The 22,615-nt window shown below is 35.1% G+C and overlaps 2 protein-coding genes across 7 annotated transcripts in view; one reads left to right on the forward strand and one right to left on the reverse strand.

Annotated features, from left to right (window-relative positions):
* Positions 1-22,615, reverse strand: part of Mef2 (myocyte enhancer factor 2) — a 90,095-nt gene that overhangs the window by 27,031 nt on the left and 40,449 nt on the right. The window lies entirely within an intron of this gene.
* On the forward strand, positions 17,945-19,393 carry LOC114252342 (uncharacterized). The gene is made up of 5 exons (XM_089727523.1): positions 17,945-18,081; positions 18,182-18,314; positions 18,440-18,622; positions 18,694-18,751; positions 18,911-19,393. The coding sequence occupies exons 1-5, from the start codon at positions 18,032-18,034 to the stop codon at positions 19,261-19,263; spliced, it is 777 nt and encodes a 258-aa protein (XP_089583649.1). The 5' UTR covers positions 17,945-18,031; the 3' UTR covers positions 19,264-19,393.

Raw genomic sequence — 22,615 nt, forward strand, 5'->3', positions numbered from 1 at the left:
ACACTGACATGAAAATTTAGGAAGAAAGGCGCAGACCGACACTAGTTGAGGTATCTGATGTCGAAGACTGAAATTGACTTCTTAATTTACCTTTATCCATATTCTCGTAAACATCATACAGGCTTAACATATTTTTAAGTTCTAATCCAGTCTTACTATTGCGTTATTTAGCATCAGCTTACTTAATGAATAAACCATTCTCACTGTTCTATTATAAAAACGAATTACTTTTGTCGTACAACACATTCCGACTCAAACAGCCGAACGGAGCGGAGCTCTCTGTTGTTATTACTTACTGTTATTTATTATGTACGCTTGAAATATTAAATTATAATAAATGTAATTCATAAAAAGTAAGTCTCATTACTGTCACTATGAAAGGCAAAAACAACAGCGAGTAGAGTGTACCGTTATTTATATAGACACGGTTAGTTTTCTTAATAATGAACCCGATAAAAAAGTTTGCGCATTTTATTTTAGAATTATGTTCCATTAGATCTAATCCGCTAGAGATATGTGTGATGTTAAAGTGATTAGTGTGTGTAGCAAAGTTTTAGGTAATGAAATGCTTAATAGGGTTATAAAAAATCTAAAAATAAAATATTTTATGTATCGATATAATCAACTGTAATGTATTATTAATTCACTTTAGAATTCGATTATTCTGTGATGCATTGAGCTGCTTAGAATTATTTGTAGATTTATTTTATTAAACCACACAACGTCTCATATAAAATAATCTATCCATAGATTATTCAGTTTCGATGACACATAATATAAATATTTAACTTACAAAAAACCGTTCTCATCAAAATAAAATAAAAATAATAAATTATGAAGAATTTAATAAATGTAATAAATGTATTATACCAAAATGTATGTAACAACTGGTCAGATCTTGATAAAATTTAATAGGAACTCTGTAACGAATTCAGTTCACCTAGGAATAATTTCTGGAAGGAACACATACAAAAAAAACCTGTAAAATTTACAACCTCCTCCTTTTGAAGTCGGACAAAAATCTGATTATATCACTGAATGACGTTACGTTGCATAGCTCGGCTTCCAGTTTTGCTACAGAGCTGAAACTACGTAGGTTTTCTACTGAAACGTTCTAGGTCGTAGGGAGTCGTAGGGTGAAGTGGGTGGTGTGTTACACGGGGAGTCTCTGCATTTAAATAAATTGCGTCGTATGTATAATGAGAGAGTGGTCGTGCTAAGCCTTTTTGTATGAAATACATAAAGGGTAATCAATCATATACATGCATTTTCATTTTACACGTAAATATTACGTATAGCTTAATTTTAATATAATATGTTTGAATATTTTCGTAAGCGTATATTTCTTTATAACTATAACTTAAAAATACAATGTAAATTGTATTTTTTTTTTTAATTCAGCATTAAGCACCCACTTCCATCAATGTGACTCACAGCTCTAACAAATGTGTTTAGAAAAATACTAAAAATAGACTTTTTGTTATCTAGATTCTGTATACAATTTTTATTGCATAAATGGGTGAACGAACTCACGGTTCACCTGGCGTTAAGGGGCTACCTCAGTTTACAGATGTGGAGGCTGTCACCCAGCTTGAGATATGAAGTCCAAATGGTGCAGCATAATGGCTATCCCACTCTTCAAACCGCATTAGTAATGAGCTAGTCTCGGACCATATAAGCGCAATATTCGAATTTCACTATTAAAAACTATGAGACCTTAGAACTCATATCTCAGGGTGGGTGACGACATTTACGTTATAAATGTCTATGCGCTCCGTTAATTGTTGAACACCAGTTGATCCGAAAGCTCGTCCACCCGTCTAAGCAATAAAAACACAATCACTATTTAATAATGTATCTTTAAGACTTTTTTTTTTATGTTTGATGGCTTTTACTGGTGGCCCGGAGGCCTTTCCAGTTTCACAAGGACAGGTGGGTGAGCAAGGGCTCAGCCAGGAGGGGTGGGATTTGCTAACAACTACCGGAGCGCCTCCAACATGAGAGACCTAACAACTCAGGAGTAGCTGCTTTGCGAATGAATATACTACCGGATCAGAATTGCGACCCGTTGAGAAGATTCGGTGAGAAATTCAACATCTTTACGACTAGATATCTAACGATTGTATGTTTCGTTAAGTGTCTTACGACACTAGTAAGGCATACACCGAGTGCGCTTTCCGCATTTTATGTGTCGGTCAAGGGGTGTCCCGGCAAAGGGTCAGCGAGACTAGGTCACTGTGTTTGTAGGCTCCCCAGTACGATGCGTGCGTTCAGGTATTATCGTGTTACAGTAAATATTTCGCAGCGCGGCGTTTTCTAGAATTTGAAGATCCAACAATACGCTATTGTAATTTGTAAAACAAGGAATTATATTTTTTCCAAATAAATCAAACGTTTAGTAGTTTCGTTAATAAAATATTTTATTTTCCTAATATCCTTTGTTTATTTTGCGCAAACGATCATAAATTCCTGTATTTTATCTATATATATAAAAATGAATTGCTGTTCGTTAGTCTCGCTAAAACTCGAGAACGGCTGGACCGATTTGACTAATTTTGGTCTTGAATTATTCGTGGAAGTCCAGAGAAGGTTTAAAAGGTGAAAAAATATGAAAATTGCTCGGAATTATATAAAAAAAAATGGTTTTTCTTTGATGTGTCCCCCGCCGGACGGATTCCTTTTGTTTTTTTAAAGTTTATTTTATACAAAAGTTTAGATCTTTTATTTATCGATTGAGGCACTACCAAGTCTGCCGGGTCAGCTAGTAATATATAAAAATTACCTGATACAAATTCGAACAGTTGTTTATTAGTTATTAATACACCAATATTTTTTTTGCTGTTCATTATAAATATTAGAAAGAAAAAAAAAAATGTGATTAAGCTGCTATCGGTTTTTTCACGGCTCATTGGATTTTTTTCTTAAAAGGTTAACGAAGGCGTGAAGCCGTGAACCGACCCTCGCTTAAAGGTATATAAAGCGAGAAAATCTTTTACGCAATTGCATTTGTGTTATAACACTGGAAGCAAAATGTGAAAAGTTTTTTTTTTCTTTCTCGTAAATAGAGAGTTGCACTACATTCCGAGTTCGGATTTCAAAAAACCTCAATCCACGAAATTATCAGTCACAACCAGACGTTATTCTAAGTGAAAATCTTGAAATTTGAATTAAGCGAAACCGTAAACTACCGTTTTTTTTTGGTTTTTTTTTTTAATATCTTATACGGATTTTATTAACTTTACTTGCGTGTGTGTGTGTGTATGAATAATTTAAATTAAGTTTTTGTTTTAGAGTGCTATTTAAATACTCAAGAGAATTTCACCGGCTTCCATCTAATAATGTTTTTTTTTTTTTATTCTGTTTCTGTTCAATGTCTAACATTGAAATTGTGAAGAAATTTGAAAACAACTCTCTACGTCTTAAGATCGTTGATACCTTCGTTGTGTAGAGGAACGTGATTGTCAATAAATAATCATAGTCTATTTACATACATTTGACACGATTTCCTAATTTATTTTAAAGATTTACGTTTTAATTTTATCTTCAGCGCACTGTTTTTAAAATAGAAAAATATTCCTCATAAAGAGTAACACTGCCCTATGTGACTACTTCTTCTCCTTAGTCCCATAGTACATTGCTGAAGAATGTGTCCCTGAAAAGCCTTCGTGGTTCTTTGTACCATCAGCTTCCATTTCGTTCGGTTTTCGGCTTCTCTCAGGGTGATCGCAACAGAGAGTCCGTTGAGCGCGGTTACCTGATCTGACCAACGGTTTGGCGGCCGGTCGGCGGGTCTTTTCCCTTCTTTCCCTCCCATTTCCTCTTTCCTTCCCAATTTTTCAAGGTTGTCTGGAGATCGCCGAGCAATGTGACCAAAGTAACCAAGAACCTGTGTGACTTAGACGAATATAATGGAATTAAAAAAAAGGGATTTTTAAAATGTTAGGGGGTTTTTAAATGTCAATCTGAAGTGATTCAGTGACTTCAGTATCCCATTTCTTGAAAATTCAACGTCTAATGAGCGTGAGCGGCTTCTATCCCTTACGCCCACCCACACAGTTAATTTTTCGTTTATTTTTAAAGCGGAATAAGAATAGCAGTTTTTTTTTTTTTTAATGAAAGCTAGTTGACTCCATCCTTTCTAAACTATGTTAATTACGAATAAATCTCGTTATGATAATTTTAACATGTTCTAAAACCATTATTTAATGTGATTGTCATCGTATAATTCTTCGATATCAGAACTACCACAATATAAAATGTTTTGTGTTAAATCTTAAACATAATGAGGGTATCGAAAAAAGAAATCTTTCTAGAAAAGTTGTTTAACGAATATTAAAAGGATATAGTGGTGTAAGCGTTATAATATTCAGTTTCCCCTGTTGTCGACGCCCACAGTATCTGATCTTCTGTACAACTCTTGGCGATCTGAGATCAAAGATACCCTGAGATGCTTTTGACGTTTGAAAAGAAAAACAAAATTGTCATCAGTGTACATAATTGATAGGATGTTGTTTACCGTAAAATAACACAAACGGACGACATGCTTTCGGTGGATGTGACAGCTTGGTCGGGTCGATGCCTAAGGCTAAAGTATAGATCCATAATATATTTAACTTTGATGTTTCTGTATCAGTGCACAGAAGCTGTATTCACAGTTTGCCATCTATCGGTTCATTGACACGTAGATAAGTGTAATCTGGTATAGACAATTATATCTACCCCAGAATTTCTTGAAAATCACTCGCTTCACTTGATGTCATATAGAGGGTTTTTTTTTATATTGGTAGATCTAATGCATCAAGCATTATTCACTAGTTAACAGAAGTTGATTCAGAAGTAGCCATAGTCGTTGAAAAATAAAACTAAAAAATATCCTATCCAGTGGTAAGTGGAAAGCGAGCTAGGTCGTATCTTTTATACATATTCTGTTTACGGACGTCGGCCACTAGATGGCTTGTTATTAGTTTCTCATTGCTCCTGCAGATGGAATTAACATGTTAACTATCTTATATTGTACTTTTTAAGAAGGGTTTAAAAAAAAATCTATATAATATATAAATGGTGGAGAGGTCGTTTCTTTTATACACAGCGTTCCCTATTACACGAGAAATTTGATTTAAGGATGAAAAATGTAGAAAACCACAATACTACACACCGCAAAAGAAGTTTCACTTCTTTCACGTGCACTAAGTTGCACGCGCACCATTTTTTATTTATTTTTGATTAGGTGACTTTTGAACTGTTCCATTCCATTTTTCAAATACTATTTTCTATTTATTCTGTTATATATGTATGTCTAATTACAGGCAAAAACGATTGTCCTATCGTAATTTGTTCGGTTTTCACGAGTCGTAGGCACAGTTAAAACTAATACGCATAATTTAAGTTCGTGATCACAAAAAATAAATGATGAAGATTGCACAAAGTGGGAATGAGTTGCTCGCTCCGGGCATTTCAATATTGTAATAATTGTTATGTTATAATTAATTATTGCAAAAAGGAATATTTAAAAAATCTAATATTAAAAAAATTTATCTAATATTTCAAAAAAAAAAAAAAAACACGCCCGCTGATTTTCTTGCCAATATTTCTCAGGACGGAGGCTAATTCTTGTGAATTGGCGGTAGTTCTTTTGACGTTCAACAAGTATGTACTTTCATTTATGTTGAATAAAACTTTTTTGATTTGATTTGATGACAATATAAAACTCGGGATTAAGCCGTAACAGTAATATTAATTATTTATTTATTTATGTATTTTATTTTATTTCAGACAACAACAAGTCCATATGTGTACATAGTATCATTGAAACATACTTAAAATCAACAAAACCAATCAAATAAAAAAGATACATTTATTAAAAATAATTATCACTTGAATACAATGACATTTCAAATATTCCATTCAACTGATACTTACTTCGAACCACCATTATTATTTAGTCCGCAAGTGAACCATGGTCCAATGGTTCAAGTTATGACTTATCCTGTCCTTTAATCTGGATTGTTTAGAATAAAAATATACTAAACTATAGTATGTTTTCTGACCTATTGATAGTCTCCCAGACATTGGAATTATTGTGATGAATCGGCATGTAAGCTTATTATTATTACAATTCTACGTCCCGATGTCAAACGTTACTAATGTAATCTCCGACACCCACATTTGTTTGTTTACGCACACTTGCGGTTTCCTTATCGGCACACACTGACGGATGCAGTGTTACAAGATCAAAATAACAAAACGTCTGATTATTTTTTTGTTGTATTCGTTACGTTTATTTGAAAATTACGTTGAACACAATCAGTTTTAGCGACAGATTGTTTCTATTAAATACTAGCTGACCCGGCAGACTTCGTAGTGCCTGAATCGATAAATGAAAGACCAAAATTTTTGTATAAAATAAACTTAAAACAAACAAAAGGTATCCGTCCGACAGGGGATACATCAAAGGGAAAGCCAAATTGTTATTTTTATTGAATTCCGAGCATTTTCATATTTATCAACCTTTCAAACCTTCTCTGGACTTCCACAAATAATTCAAGACCTAAATTAGCCAAATCAGTCCAGCCGTTCCTGAGTTTTAGCGAGACTAACGAACATCAATTTAATTTTTATATATATAGATTAAAATAACCGTCATCTTTGTGGGTGAAAAGATCGTAAGCATGTCTGTAATTTTTTGAAATAAACTTTTAGAACCAACGAATTATGCATCTAACGCAAATCTTTTGGTTACTTCATATTTTCAAACACAATTTTTATTCCAATAATTATTAATGACTAAAGGTCATAAATATCATAATCCCGATAATTCTTCGTAAATCTTTTGATTGGCAACCCAACCGTGTAGATATCAGTGTGTTAGTGGATGACGTCATGCAATTGTCAGCGTTGTCATGGCTAACAGGCAGTCACCGCTTCTGTTAAGCATTTTAGCATTTCGAATCATTAACTCGAAAGGAAGAATTCTAAAACGCATTTGATTAGAGCTAACTTTATTTGTGTTTGTTTAAAATATAAATTTAGCTATGGGTATTAATTGTTTTATATTGTAAAAAAAATTTACTCGATTATCATAAAACGGATTCACACGAGTGAATTCAAAAACAAAATCCAATGAGTTTACAATGTTGGCTTTGTTACATTGCTTGCTGCAAACTTATACCGACTAATTTGTCAGATTTGAAGGCAACAATGGAAGATGATTGCTGGTTAAATTTGTTTGGCAAGATGACCGTTTGCCTGACATTGACATTGTTGTTACAGCTGTGCCGGCCAGCATGACATTACTTTAGAAAACAAATGATCATATTGCGAGTCAATAAAACTAATCTTCCATTGTTCAATGCGATAATCAATGTAAAAAAGGCACGTTTATACAAACATAGCGTCATTTACGAAACTCGTCCGTTATTTTGCATATTGTTTTAATGCCACAATTTTGAGTGTTTTTTTGGTCTATAGGTCCGGCCGGTGTAGTATAATAGTGATTTTAAAATTAATCATGCTCAGAAATCATAGTTTAAGCCTAAATATATATTTGGCATCCGGGGCTTACTTTTCTTGGATGGTTTTTTTTTTGTTGCCCTTGTAGGCAGACGAGAATACGGCCCACCTGATGGTGAGTGGTTACCATCGCCCATGGACTTCAGCAATGCCAGGGGCAGAGCCAAGCCGCTGCCTACCGCTGTGTACATTTCTGCCGCCACAGCAATTGTGTTTAGTCGTTAAGTTGAGATGATTAACGCTTTCTTATTTATTAAACACGACTGAAACCCTGACAATTTAAATAGCTGAACGACCTACGTATAACTTAAGTGATTCCGCGACGCTCTTTTTGTCCTCGTAAATTCAAGGATACGAGCACTCTGGTTTCTTATTCATCGGGAAATGATAACCTTGCCCCCACCTCCCAGGGCTCAGCTGACGTCACGGTCGCCATCTTGCACCGAGACGTTGCTTAGCAACCGTACACGCGACGCAATTTAGAGTCTGTTTGTTTCGATTTTTCTTCGAAGTTGTTGTTTTTTTTTTGTTATAACAACTATTCTTGTTTTCATATTACGTTTTCAGAAAAAATGAAGAGGTTTTCTTACAGGTCATAATGCGTAGTTACCATGTAAGATTCGTTAAATTTTACAATGTACAATTTTATATTAAACAGACTTTTTTTTTATTGCTTAAATGGATGGACGAGCTCACAGCCCTCCTGGTGTTAAGTGGTCACTGGAGCCCATAGACATCTACAACGTTAATGCGCCACCCATCATGAGGTATAAGTTCTAAGGTCTCAGTAGTCACAACGGCTGCCCCACCCTTCAAACCGAAACGCATTACTGTTTCACGGCAGAAATAGGCGGGGCGGTGGTACCTACCCGTGCGGACTCACAAGAGATCCTACCACCAGTAATTACGCAAATTATAATTTTGCGGGTTTGATTTTTATTGCACATTAAATTCATATTTCATTAGAAAAATTGGTACCCGCCTGCGGGATTCGAACACCGATGCATCGCTAGATACGAATGCACCGGACGTCTCATCCTTTAGGCCACGACGACAAAACGACGGCTACATTATGCCACCGTCGGCTACATAATGTCAATCAGACACATAATGTCTCGGCAGCTAAGGAATTAAAATAAAGTAAAGCTAATTAAAAAAAAAGAGAGTATTTCCAAGTAAAAATGATAATAAAATTTTATAGTGACTATATGATTAAAAGATCCGCTCGCATTATACAATTTCGTAGAATGTTTTTTTAATTTAATTTAATTTATTCTTGATTCAAGAACGACGTTAGGCTAATGGGCAAAATGGTAAAACCTAAGATAGCTGCTACGACAAATGAATAACCTCGTGCAATAAATAAAATCAGCAAATTAGATACTAAATTGTGAGCCTACATGAGTTAATACGTGCCATGGTTCTGCTTAATTTTCGTACTTCGAAAACATTTTTCGAAACAACAATTCTCTAATTAAGGAAAGGCTAACTTATTCAGTTTACTAAATACATCGAGCTTGAAGGTGGGGCGGGGCGGCTGTTTTTAGTTTGCGGTGACCATTTAACATCACGCAAACCACCTACTTGTAAGCTTGTCTGCGTATCGAGGATACGTTTCTGTAAGCGTAAAAAACTATTTAGAATACTTTAAAATCTCAACCATTTTATTTTATTACGCTAAATAACCCTAACCGATTAAACTAAATGAAAATAAATCTGATATTGTCCTGTATTTTTAGTTTGTTAGAAGTGATGTAGTGAATTATTAATAACGATTTACAATTCCTCTCATTCAAAGTCGGTCGATTAGCAATATTGGTTTTTTTTTTTTAGAAATAATACTGGTGGTCCGTAGACCTTTCCAGTTTCACCAGAATAGGTTGGCGAGCAAAGGCTCAGTTAGGAGGAGGTGGGATTTGCTAACAGCTGACGAGCTAAAAGAGATCTAGCAACTTAAAGGCAGCTGCTTCGCGAATCAATCTACTACCGGATCGGGATCACGACTCGCTGAGAAAATCTGGCGGGAAGCTCAGCGGGCTGATGTATGGGGTTAGTTTGTATATCGAACTCAGCTGCAGCTGGTTCGCGAATCACCGGAGGATAGCGACCCGCTGAGAAGATCCGGCGAGAAACTCAACGGGCTGATGTATGGTTTAGGTTGTATATCGAACTCAGCGGGTTGATGTATGGGTTAGGTTGCATGCGCGTCGAACACGTCGAGTTCGACGAGTACGGTTACTAGAGTCCCTAAGCCTGCTCCTAGAGCTGAAGGTATCTAATGCAAGAGTTAATGAATCTGATGGACCTGCAAGAACGTGTGGACCCACAAGCACGTGAAATAATATTGGATTCCAAATATCACAGGAAAGAAAATATCACCCTCGTCGGGTGCCCGGTTGTATTTGTACGATATTATTATCATGTTTTTTTTTTTAAATATAGGATATAATAATGCATTTTAAATTAGGGCTATTAGCAAACAATTTGATAGGATGAAATAGTTGAGAAATTGTGGTTTGTAATAGAGCTCTCAGAATATTATTTATAACTAAGTGTTGAAGAATTACCATGTATGTTCCTATATGTGAATTCTTCAAGTTTCCGTCGGCTGGCGCGTTCATCAATTTCAATGTGTCCTTGTATTATGAACCTGACATGATTTTTTTAAGCGACGCAGTTTTAATGTCACCTGAACGTCTCACATAACAATTATTACGTTTATATCAATATTTATTTTTCCTCAACGACTCTTATCACGATCATTTGCAATGCTTACAAACGCGAGAGAGAGATCACGATCTGTCATTTGTATTGTAGATTTTATTTTGTTCGTTTTAGTTGTTGAGGAATTATTATATACTAGAGGTTCCGCAGTAGTCGAAATTCGACTATAATTAATTGGAATTGTAAGTTTGTACGCTATTATGATTGTATTTTATACTTCTATAATCACAAAATTCGCCAAGATTATACTATAAAAAATATCAACTACATAAGACAAACAATATTTAATCCATTCTCAGCTTGACAACAGACGTCAAGAACAAAAGTTTGACAATAAATAGTATGCATGCGTGTGAGCGTCAAATACATGGTATGTAGTGTGTGTAATGTTTTCTTTATTGATTTAATGTATCTTTTATGCATTATTTTAAAAAAATATTAGCATTGTGCACTTCTTCTCTATATTCTCTATAAGTGTGGAAAATTTCATACTCCTCCGTCCGCGCAACTTTCGTAAACAGGGATACAAAGTTTTTGCTTCACGTATTAATATATAGATGAAATAACTAGTGATAATATCGCTCCTTACATTTGTGTGGGTTTTTGTGAAAATATAATTTTACTACATACTGCTTGTTTTGTTTATTTTATTTATTGATTCACTCGATTTGATCATCTAATTGGACTAGTGCAAAATTCGATAAAGACTTGTCTAAGTTAAGGAAAAATTTAATGGTATGTGACATGTAAATGTGTTACCGTAATCATAAATTTTACTGTGGATTGAAATAATAAGTTCCATATTTTTGTAAGCCATGTATTCATGGAATTTTTAGTTTTTTTATTAATTTAATGTGATTTTCTGTAACACTAAAATTGCATACGCATCAAGGCCCAATTACAATATAATAATTTTATAACTTCACTCTAATATCCAGATAATCAACAGGATAAAAATAGATGAAGTTAATAAGTTGTAGGTTCGTTTGCTATTTTAAGCGTGTTTTTTTTTAAAGTTTTTAAACTACTTAAATTATTAATTGATTTATTGTGTAGATGCATTAAATAGTTCACGGCTCATTTGGTGTTAGGTTGATACCAGCCATAAAACGAATGCTACCACCCATTTTGAGGTTGAAATCTCAATTGTGAATACGACGAATTTGTAATAATACGTTGTCAAGAATATTTTTTAAACTTGTTTTTTCGCGAGAGCACGTCGTGTTTTCATAAGAAAATTTTCTTTTCGTTCTTTTTTTATCTGAAAATGCTTAGAGTTCGGCGTAATTCGACCTGACTGGTTTTCTTTGCTTTGAGATAGTGTGGTAATACTTTATTTTCTCGTATTATGCTTATTCGAATATTATGGTAACTCATAATGACGAATCAAATTTCTTTTTAAATAATACACAATGTAATAAATGGCAACGAAAAATGGGAAAAGAAGATGTGTGAAGAAAACTCACTTTTTTGGATCACCATGTACAAGTAAATCATTACAAAGCAATTACACTGAAATTCTAACATTGTTAACTCTAGATGCTCGCTCGATAATCGCTAGATGCTCGATCGACTACGTCTCTAGCATTACCGATGTCTATGAGCGATAATAAGTCCTTAACACACGATATAAGCTTCATGTTAGCATGGCAAAATTTTATGTCATCTTTGATTTTTTTTTATTTGTGATTGTTTTTAATAAATGTATGATGCATAATATTATTATGGACGAAAACTTCGCTGATGATCGATCACTAAGTTTTTGCTGTAGATACTGTATAGAAATCTACGTAAGTATTTTATCGTAACACCGATTTTATGTTAATAAGTAGTTCGCAGTTCGTATTTATGGTATGAAAAATTCACAATTGACAGCCACGGAGGAATCGCCAGTAAGTGCAACCTACGGTTAACAATTACGCCCCGCCGATTGTCTGTTGTGTAATTACGGATTAGTTTATTTACACTTGGGTCACCTGTGAAACGTAATAAATTCTCACTGAAAATCATTATGGCTTTTTTTTAACTGAAATTAATTATGGCAATTTCTTGTAAAATTATGAACGCTTCGAGGCCCATAGGAATAACAAATTGAACACCCATTTTGAGGTCGAAATCTATAGAAATAGGCAGGATGGTGGTACCATCATTTTATGTGTTTTATACTATAAATATCGCTACTTAAATCTTTCACTTCGTTTATTCTAGATAACGCATTTAAAGTAATAACAATTCATCATCATCATCATCATCAGCCTTTATCTGCCCACTGCTGGACATAGGCCTTCCCCAATGCCTTCCACATAATGCGGTCCGCCGCCTTCCGCATCCAACGACTTCCCGCAATTGCTGTGCTAAAAATAATTAGAAAACAAACAACAGTAGGCTTTCCTTTACAAATACCTATTTATTTAGCTTTATGCACAAGAGCATAGTGGTCTACTGAGGGTAGTGTAGGAAGCTATGCGAGGTGCATTGCTTTATTGAATAAAAATATGTATATAGTTTACTGGTTTAAATTATGTATGAATATATAGTGCCTTATTTAAATTATTCAAGTTTCAATCTAGAGAAATTGTAATAAAGTCGAAGACGCATTTTCTGCAGCTCTTAAGCATTTTGTTGTTAATGTCCCGTTTCGAGAAACTGTTGACACCTCAATTTTGGGGTCCATTGAAATCACGTTTCCAAATATAGGGTACAGTGTGGCCATAGTAATGCCTCGGAACTCCACGTGTCGACACAAAAGCTCACACGTGCCAAGCTCGCGTGTTACTCGGATGCATCTAGGGTTGAATCAAAAGTGATTTAATTTGATTGGAAATTTACCCTAATAATTTGAACGTAGTAATTGTGAAAGCTAATTTGGAATTTTGTTATTTAATCAATATAAAAATTTATAATTAGGTTATTATAAATTTACTTGCACGTAATGTTCCTGTCTATATACAAAATACAGTAAGACGAATAAAAAATGTGATGTTTTCTGGTATTTGAAAATTAATATTTTATTGTAACTGTTGAATACATTTATTAAAATGTAAATCACGGAATCAACAACGGATGAAGTAAAAGAAACACCAAAAGAAAAAATAGAAAAAAAGTACGCTGTAATGGATTTACTACTGGAGATACCGAAAGAGGGTTCACGTCACGCAGGTGACCAGTCGTAAAACACATCGGTGAAGCTAGAATAAGCCCACGAGGTTACTAGCAGCATAGATAGGATATAAATAAATAAAAAATCATGCCAAATGCCTATGCAGAAAGTGGGATTAAGGGATGAAGAAGTACAGTGATATTATAAAATTTTTGTCATACAATATTTACATATATGTAATACAATTATTTATTTATTCAAACTAAGATTCCCTGTATTATGGGAAACAGAGTCTGATATACATGCAAACATACTTAAATACGATTAAATATGCAAATGTTAAACATCTAGACGAAGAGCAAACAAACTGAATTATCACACTAATGTTTGCAATGATGTAGGGAATCGAAACCACGACCCTCGGCGCAGAAGTCAGGGGTGCTACTGCACTACCAAATCAGTCGATCAAATTTACAGACAAACTGTTCTAATTATTTATTTTAAGATAATTTTATCTATGTGTGTTTCTAGCGATATTTACTATTATCTATACTAGTCAATACTAATATTATAAAGAGGAAACTTGTTTGTTTGTTTGTAATGAATAGGCTCCGAAACTGCTGAACCGATTTAAAAAAATATTTCACTGCTGGAAAGCTACGCTATCCCCGGGTGATATAGGCTATATTTATTATATTTTCAAAAAAAATTAGGGATCCTTACTGAAACTCCAATAATATAATCCAATGTGTAAAAAAATTTCCGTTACATCGCGTGCGCTACTTCCCAAGCGAAGCCCGGGCGGGCTGCTAGTGTACAATAAGAACATCGTTCGACTGAAACGTGAAATATAATGGTTGTCCACTCTAGCGAATTCTTAGTGCTTGATTATTGTTAAAGCCTCTATTGTGAGGTAGATAGTGTTCTATAAATTACGTGCTACCTAGAAACTGGGTCAGCTGAAACTCTGGTAATAGGCAGCCCTGGGCGCAACGCCCACACGCTCATATGCTTTAGCCTTTAATACTGTGGGTTCGCAATCAATCAGAGTGGACGCACATTGACGTATGCACATGTTGAAAGCCTTTCTCTTGCTTCATTGTGTATGTTGTTTTATGTTTTGCGGTTAATAAATTATCGATTATTGACCGAAGAGAACCGAGTTTAATCTGTTGTGATTGAGTTCATGTGATATTGTGGAAATACTGCTGGTAGCACGTCTTGTGAGTCCGCAAGGGTTGGTACCACCACCCTGCCTATTTCTGCCGTGAAGGAGTAATGCGTTTCGGTTTGAAGAGCGAGGCAGCCATTGTACTGTTAATACTGAGACCTAACAACTCATGTCTCAAGGTGGGTGACGGCATTTAAGTTGTAGATGTCAAGTGGCTCCGGTAACCACTTAACACCAGGTGTGCCGTGAGATCGTCCAACCATCTAAGCAATGAAAAAAAACAGGTTTTTAAAGTCGAAGCAATTTAACATAAAAGATGTACACATTGATTTTATCATAAGATTCTATCTGATTATAGGCTTATTATAAACAACTCTTTGGAATATGTCGGAGATAATATTAACATGAATATTGTTAAAACGCATACAATATTAGAGAGAAGCGAATTACACAAGTACAAATTGGATATCGTATCTATTAGGTCATGGATACTTTAACGAAGCCTTCGAGTTTGCTACCTGTGTGCAGTTTTCCAGAGCACCGGTACGCTTGGAAAAGTTTGAATTAAAGTTAATTCTAAACCTACTCGTGTTTTCATATAGTGCTTGTGTAGCTTGTGTAGTCAGAGTACACACATATGTGTGTCCTAAGTGACCTAGCAGAAGGTACTTTGTAAAACATTGGTTACAACGCAGTTTTAGGATTGTGAGTCAAGCAAAACTGAGCTGTACTGCGAATCGAATTGGGAACATAAATACTACATTGTGGCCCCTTGATTTACTATATTGATGCTTAATCGAAATTTTACAGATCATTAAAAAACCGTTCACAGAGTTGACATGAGAATGAACTACTAGGAAGGAAAACGCAAAATATTTTTCATTTAGTTAGATTAGTGTTTTCTTAGTAGTCGAAATTGGACCATAATAATAACTGAGCCCTTTTTTATTAATGAGATATTTTCTTTATTAAAATAATAACTGGTTCTAATGACTTTATTTGAGTCGACTATTATCAAAGGCGGCAATCTGACTTTTGGACAATGATTGGTAAATCAGAAAAACGAATTTTTGACTTTGTATTCCATCGGCAGTCACAAAACTCTTCGGAACGACATCTTAGATAAATAACAGGTTAACTATTAACCTTTATTTAATGCAGGTTTTGAACCGTATTCTTTGAAGGAGACGATTATGTTCAAATAAATCTGTATTGACATATCAATAAAATTTTGTTGTCCAAATGCACAGATTGCCGCCTTTGATAATAGACGACTCATTTATGACATCAAAGCTTGGCAATGGCTAATAACAAAAAAAAGATCACGAGCGGCTAAAAATAGAGAAAGAGGTACTCAAATGAACCTTTGCCTATTTATATATGGATAAGCTTATACACTCGTACTTGTCGTTTCTGTAACTTCGCATTTTGTGGAGCCACAGTGTATTGCAAAATTAGGCGGCAAAGGCTCGCCGCGCTCGCGATCACTGTGCATTGCGCGTAACACAAGAACCATAAAAATTACTAGTAACATTGAATTTTTTCGAACTGTTTTTTTTTGTTATCCTATTTTATCCCTTTCTTATGGAGAATTGTACCATGCCCTAAATGTAAATAAGTTCCAATTTTGAATCAATGAATAGAGCTACCGAGCTAAAGAGCAATCTCAATCGCATCAACCTTTGCGGCGCAGCGTTAGAAATATGGCTGGCAGATAGGCAGATGACAAGTGGGCCGACAGATAGGCAGGTGTTCAGTATTTGAAATAGGCAAGGTGGTGTTATCTAATAGTGCGAGAAATAAATCGTATTGCATCATTACCAGAATTTTATGTGATGGGAAAACCATGAACTTGAGCAATAAGCGTTAACACGTAATAGGTGTTCGCCAAATATTTACAACAGCTTAATCCTATTACATCTGCAGATAACGGCACTGGGCTCATTCGTAAGAGACGGCAACCTGTTGCCGTCAGTTGAGGGATTACATAAGCACGCCTAATATTAGGGTACATGTTCGAATTCCGAAAAATAAAAAAATCGTTAAACTTTATTATTCTGTTTATTTTCCTAGTTATATGATGAGAGTTGCTTTTGTGCTCCGGTTTACGTCGGTAGTCTACAATGCTTTTAGTATTAATATTAAAAAAAAAAAAAACAAAAAAAATACGATATTAGCGTTAACACGGTCCTAATTTTGCCTACCTGAATTTAACTGACACTTACGTTGAGCTGATATGTCTCAGTTATGTTGCTTTATGATTGTTCCACCGTTCAAATTGGATCGTTTAGTTACTTCGCGGTGGGTATAGACAAAAAGAACATTCAAATAAGATCCGGATTTTCTAATAAGATACGTAAACGAACAAAATTATGAGAAAAAAAAAAAAAAAAAAAAATAACAGTAAATAAAAATAAGGCTCTTTAAAGGCCATAAATAGATAAAGTCATGTTATCATATTTTTAATCTCAAATAATGTTCAACCAAAATTCTGAACTTAGTTCTGCCTAGACGAAAATCAATGGTCATTTCGTTCTTTCAGGCAGGATGGTGGTACCTACCCGTGAGGGCTCACTAGACGCCCTAACACCAGTAATTACGTAAATAGTCTGAGGGCTCGATTTATATTATATTACGACGCTATTCCTATATAAAGGAAGTCATGCACATGTATTTTTTTTTATTGCTTATATGGGTGGACGAGCTCACAGCCCACCTGGTGTTAAGTGCTTACTGGAGCCCATAGACATCCACAGCGTAAATGCGCCACCCACCTTAAGATATAAGTTCTAAGGTCTCAAGTATAGTTACAGCGGCTGCCCCGCCCTTCAAACCGAAACGCATTATTGCTTCACGGCAGAAATAGGCAGGGTGGTGGTTCCTATCCGCGCGGGCTCACAAGAGGCCCTAGCACCAGTAATTAGTAGGAAACCTAGTAGGAAAATTAGTAGGAAAACGGCAAATTATAATTTTGCGGGTTTCATTTCATGTCTTATTAGAAAAACTAGTATCAGTAGCCCAAGCACGAAAATTTTACGAATTCGTAACGTTAATGTATCGAGCCCTCGATACATTAACGTTACTCCGCAGCACGAACAACATTTTGCCAACTATCGTAAGCTCGATTCGAATACGTTAGTGACGTCATCCTAACGTAAGTAGGGACGGTCCTTGTGGAATGAAATGATTATCATATGGAATTAATGATTCGTTCGGAAACTTAACCAAGTTGTCATTTTATTTAAAACTTTTGAATTTACGGTTTATTTAATTAAAAAATAATTAACTAGTGCATACAAAGTGAAGTACATATGACGAAAGATATTTAAGAACATGCTATGACATTAAAATCGAAGGAATAAAATAGTGTCTTGGATATCAAAACAAAAAAAATCGGATTCCGAACGAATCCACTTGATATCGGCCAAGGCTGTTTGTTTATGTTTGCTTTAGTTCTTGTGAAGAGCGAAAGTGTTTCATTGTTTTTATTAATTTAGTACTTATTTTCAAGATTTACCTATTTAAATATGAGAACTAGCCACTCACAGTATTTAACAATGGTGGAATTTATGGAAGCGTAAGTACTTATAAAGTTCTAATTTATTAGAAAAGTTTTATTAACTCAAGTGTTTCAGTCAATATTATTTATGTAATGTGCCATACAATTTATATTCCAGAAATGGAGATTTATCAAAACCATCAGGCGGTCCACGAGGTCGCAATTTTATACAGATGAAGTGGAAAGAGTTAACGGGATTACTAAATAGCGATTCTTCAGGAGATCCTAAGAGTGAGGACAAATGGCGTAAGGTATGTCAAGTGTTAACTCAAGGGACCCTATTTTTTTCTGCTGAAGCACTTGACTGAATCTACTAACTTTATTATTAATCTTTCTTGTTTAGAAATTCTGATTTAACGTTTGTTTGTTAATGAAGGTGTGGAGTGATTATAAGAATAATTGCAAGAAAAAGTGTGCTAAAATTAATAGAGCTGCTAGTGGCACTGGTGGCGGACCAGCGCTCCATTTATTATTGACTGACCAAGAACAAAGGGTCATGCAGATAATTGGAGTGCAGGCAGCTACTGGCATGGAATTAAAAGAAGCTGGGTTTCCACAAGTTAGCTATACTTTACATTTCAATTGTGCAATAAATATTGCATGTAGTAAGTAATCTTTTTTTTATTTCAGGAAGAAATTTCAACTGAGAGGCCAAATACTCAAATTATTTTAAAGGAACCGGAAATAGGTGCGTAGCCCTTTTAATTTTAGATTTATTGAAGTTCATTGTTTCTTAATACTGTATCTTTATACATAAAATAAGAAGGATATCACAGCTATGATATCTATGAACCTAAATGAGACTAATTGTATAAACTGGCTTATTACATATTGGAATAATTTATAGATTGGAATACTCCTAGCACAAGCAGCCAACCAACAGTGGCTCCACCACCACCAACTGAGGCTCCCCCTCCAGTTATTAACGAGGAAGAGGAGTGGAACCCACCGCCACAGAAAAAAAGAAAGAACAATTTAACAAAAATGTTTTTAGATATAGACCGAAAGGCAAGGGAGTATGCTTCAGAGCGTGATAGGGTATATGAGGAATTAGAAAGAGATCGGTTGAGAGTTAGAGAATTTGAGGTACGTGAAAGAGTAAGACAGAGAGATGAAGAGCTACGGATGCAGGGTCAATGGCTCGAATTTATGAAAGAGGCAATGGAAGCTTTTGTGAGGTTTATGGAGAGAAAGTCTTAAGTTAAGCTTAATTACTATATTTTTTTACCAATTACTTAATTATTTTATTTTATTTTATTTTACCAATTACTTAATTATAATTACCAATTACTATATTTTTACAAAATTAATAAACAAGAGTAAAATTATGTATGAAGTCTATTAATTTTATCCACTAAAATACTTCTTATAGCTCTACCCCTAATTAACCCATCTCCTGTAGTATTCTCTTGAAAAATATGTTCAGATATTGTCATAGTCAAATTGGGGTTTTCAATCTCTGCTGGTTCTGGTTCAGGTATGTTGAACTCAATGGCTAAGTTGTGCAATACACAGCATGCTGTTATGATTTTTGCACATTTTACTGGAGCATAGTGTAATGTGCGATCCTTACACAAACAACGCCATCGGTTTTTTAGTCGCCCAAAAGTATTTTCAATAGCTACCCTGGTCCTTCCATGAACTGCTGTATATTTATAAGCTGGAGTTCCCTCAACAGCATCTAAAATTGGTGTCATTAACCAGGGTCGCTGTGGATAACCAGAATCACCTGGAAATAATAATAAAAACCTAGTTAAAATAAATTAAACTTAGTCTGAATATTTGTAAAGGTTATTAATTAAATATTACCTAACAACCACACTTGCTCGTTATTTCGATGTAAGCTCTGCATATAATTGTTGACCACGCTATTTTCCCAAATAAAAGCGTCGTGGGTGGCTCCTCCGTATTTCGCATTTACGTTTAAAATACGACAATCACTATCACAAATCTAAAATTGAAGAAAAATCATTACATCAGTTTAATTTTCTATTTTACTTCATTTGGACACGCCGGCGGAGCTGCGCTTACCATGAATGGAAATGCTTTCTACTATAATACAAATGTTCGACTTCTTTTTTGGGTGTGAAAATATGGAAATGACATCCATCAATGCATCCTATAACTCCTGGGAAACCATACTTTGCAAAAAATCTGTAAGGTAAAAACAAACAATTGGTACTGGTGGTAGGACCTCTTGTGAGTCCGCACGGGTAGGTACCACCGCCCCGCCTATATTTGCCGTGAAGCAGTAATGCGTTTCGGTTTGAAGGGTGGGGCAGCCGTTGTAACTATACTGAGACCTTAGAACTTATATCTCAATGTGGGTGGCGCATTTACGTTGTAGATGTCTATGGGCTCCAGTAACCACTTAACAGCAGGTGGTCTGTGAGCTCGTCCACCCATCTAAGCAATAAAAAAAAAAAAAATAACAATACTACTTTTTAGTCATAAGTTTACGCCAAATCGTGATAATATAAAAATGAATGTTTGTAATAAAATTATATAGTTCACACTTACTTGTTTCTTATTACATCTCTATCAGCTCTGGCATAAGGAAATTTTATGAAAGTATTTAAAATTGCAGGAGTTACAAGAGCATCTGTTACTTCCTTCACACATTTGCTTACAGTCGTTTGGCCCAAATATTTAGCCATTCCCACTAAGCGTTGGTAAGATCCAGTGGCATAAAAAGATAGCACGCAAAGAACCTGAAATGTTTGAATTTTATGTTACATTTAAGCATTTCTCACAATAGAGACTTGGCACTGCCCTTAGCATTGCTAACATACATGAGCGAGCGAGCGAGTGAGTTACCACTTACCATCATGTGGGCCGTATGCTCGTCTACCTACTGAGATAATAAAAACAAACTTACCTTAAGTTCCAAACTTATCCTGGAACTTGCTTTTAAAGATGTTTTTTGCTTAAGTTGATTACAAAGAAACTTGAATGATTCTTTATTCAACCGGTATCTATTTTTGAATTCCGCGTCATTTATGTCCACAGGATTATTTTTCTTTCTCAGAGCAACTCTGCGTGTAATTTCTCTATAAGTAATAAAACCAATTGATTCTCAATTAATTTATGTTTAAAAAATATTAGAATATAACACGATTGACTGAAGTAGGTACTTACCTAACTTCTCTTGATGAATATTCTTCATTTTCAAGTAAACTTGCAGCAACAAAATAATATAAAGGACTACGCTCGTACAACGGTGGTCTTTGCATTTTGAGCAATTTATTAAAATTAATTGTATATAAGAACTAACTAAAGTGATAAGAAAACACTATTATTTATAAAAAAATACTTAAAAAATAAAAACATGGATAAAATTATATTTAAACACGTTACGAAACCTTTCTCACCAACAAATCTTAAGTGAATAAAGTTTCGACAATACTCGATACCCAGCCTTCGAAATTTACATTACCGTACGTCAAAACAGTGTTCGTGCTCGCAATTATAGCGTTTAATTGTTTATAAGGTTCAAGTATCGTTTACGTGACGATACGATTGCGATACGAAATTTGTTCGTGCTACCAAAATTAGTTCCTTTTACGTACGATAGGGGCGCTGTACAAATCTCATACAAATATAATTCGATAACGTTACGAATACATTTTCGCAAGTTATTCGTGCTAGGGCTACTGCTTGCGGGATTCGAATACCGGCACGGTCGCATCGGCTAATACGATAATATATAATAATAAATAATAATTTGCGGTAGGCAGCGGCTTGGCTCTGCCTCTGGCATTGCTGAAGTCCATGGGCGACGGTAACCACTCACCACCAGGTGGGCCGTATGCTCGTCTGCCTACAAGGGAAATAAAAAAAAGCAATACGAATGTAACAAGCGTCAAATCCTTTATTCCACGACGTGTACACGAAATAATCCGGTAACAAAACATTTTTCTGAACAAAGACGCTATTATTTAATACCTACTGATGTTCATTGATCGAATAGCCACAGTTGTACGTTGGCAAACTTACGCTTACCGCGACGATAAATATTATCTTTAATGGTTACACTCCGTTTATGTGAAACGAACGTCTTATTTACGTTAGTTAAGACCGAGATAAGGGAAGTCAGGTCACTCTTTGTGTGTATTACAATGTCAAATTGTATATATTCTGTTTCAATGTAAATTAGACGGAGGTAGCGCCACTCGAGATTTTATCGCTGCATACGAAATTAAGTATCGACTTAAAAACGAATTTTACTGTATACTAGCTGAGTCCTGCGATGTTACCTGCGGTTATTGTCGTACCGCGAGTGACGTCTAAGTTACTTTTTTTTACTTTTACTATTTTTTACAATGTTTGTCTGTCTGTCTGTCTGTCTGTCTGTCTGTCTGTTTGTTCCGGCTAATCTCTGGAACGGCTGGACCGATTTTGACGAGACTTTCACTGATAGGTAGCTGATGATATAAGAAATAACTTGGACTTAGACTAGCTTCGCCCCGCGGCCTCACCCGCGGTACGGCAATAACTGACGTCAGTAAGATCGCGGGACTCATTTATCAACAATAATAAAATTTAATGTTTC

The sequence above is a fragment of the Bombyx mandarina genome, chromosome 05 (genome assembly GCF_030267445.1).
Source record: "Bombyx mandarina strain Sakado chromosome 05, ASM3026744v2".
Taxonomy (NCBI): Eukaryota; Metazoa; Arthropoda; class Insecta; order Lepidoptera; family Bombycidae; genus Bombyx; species Bombyx mandarina.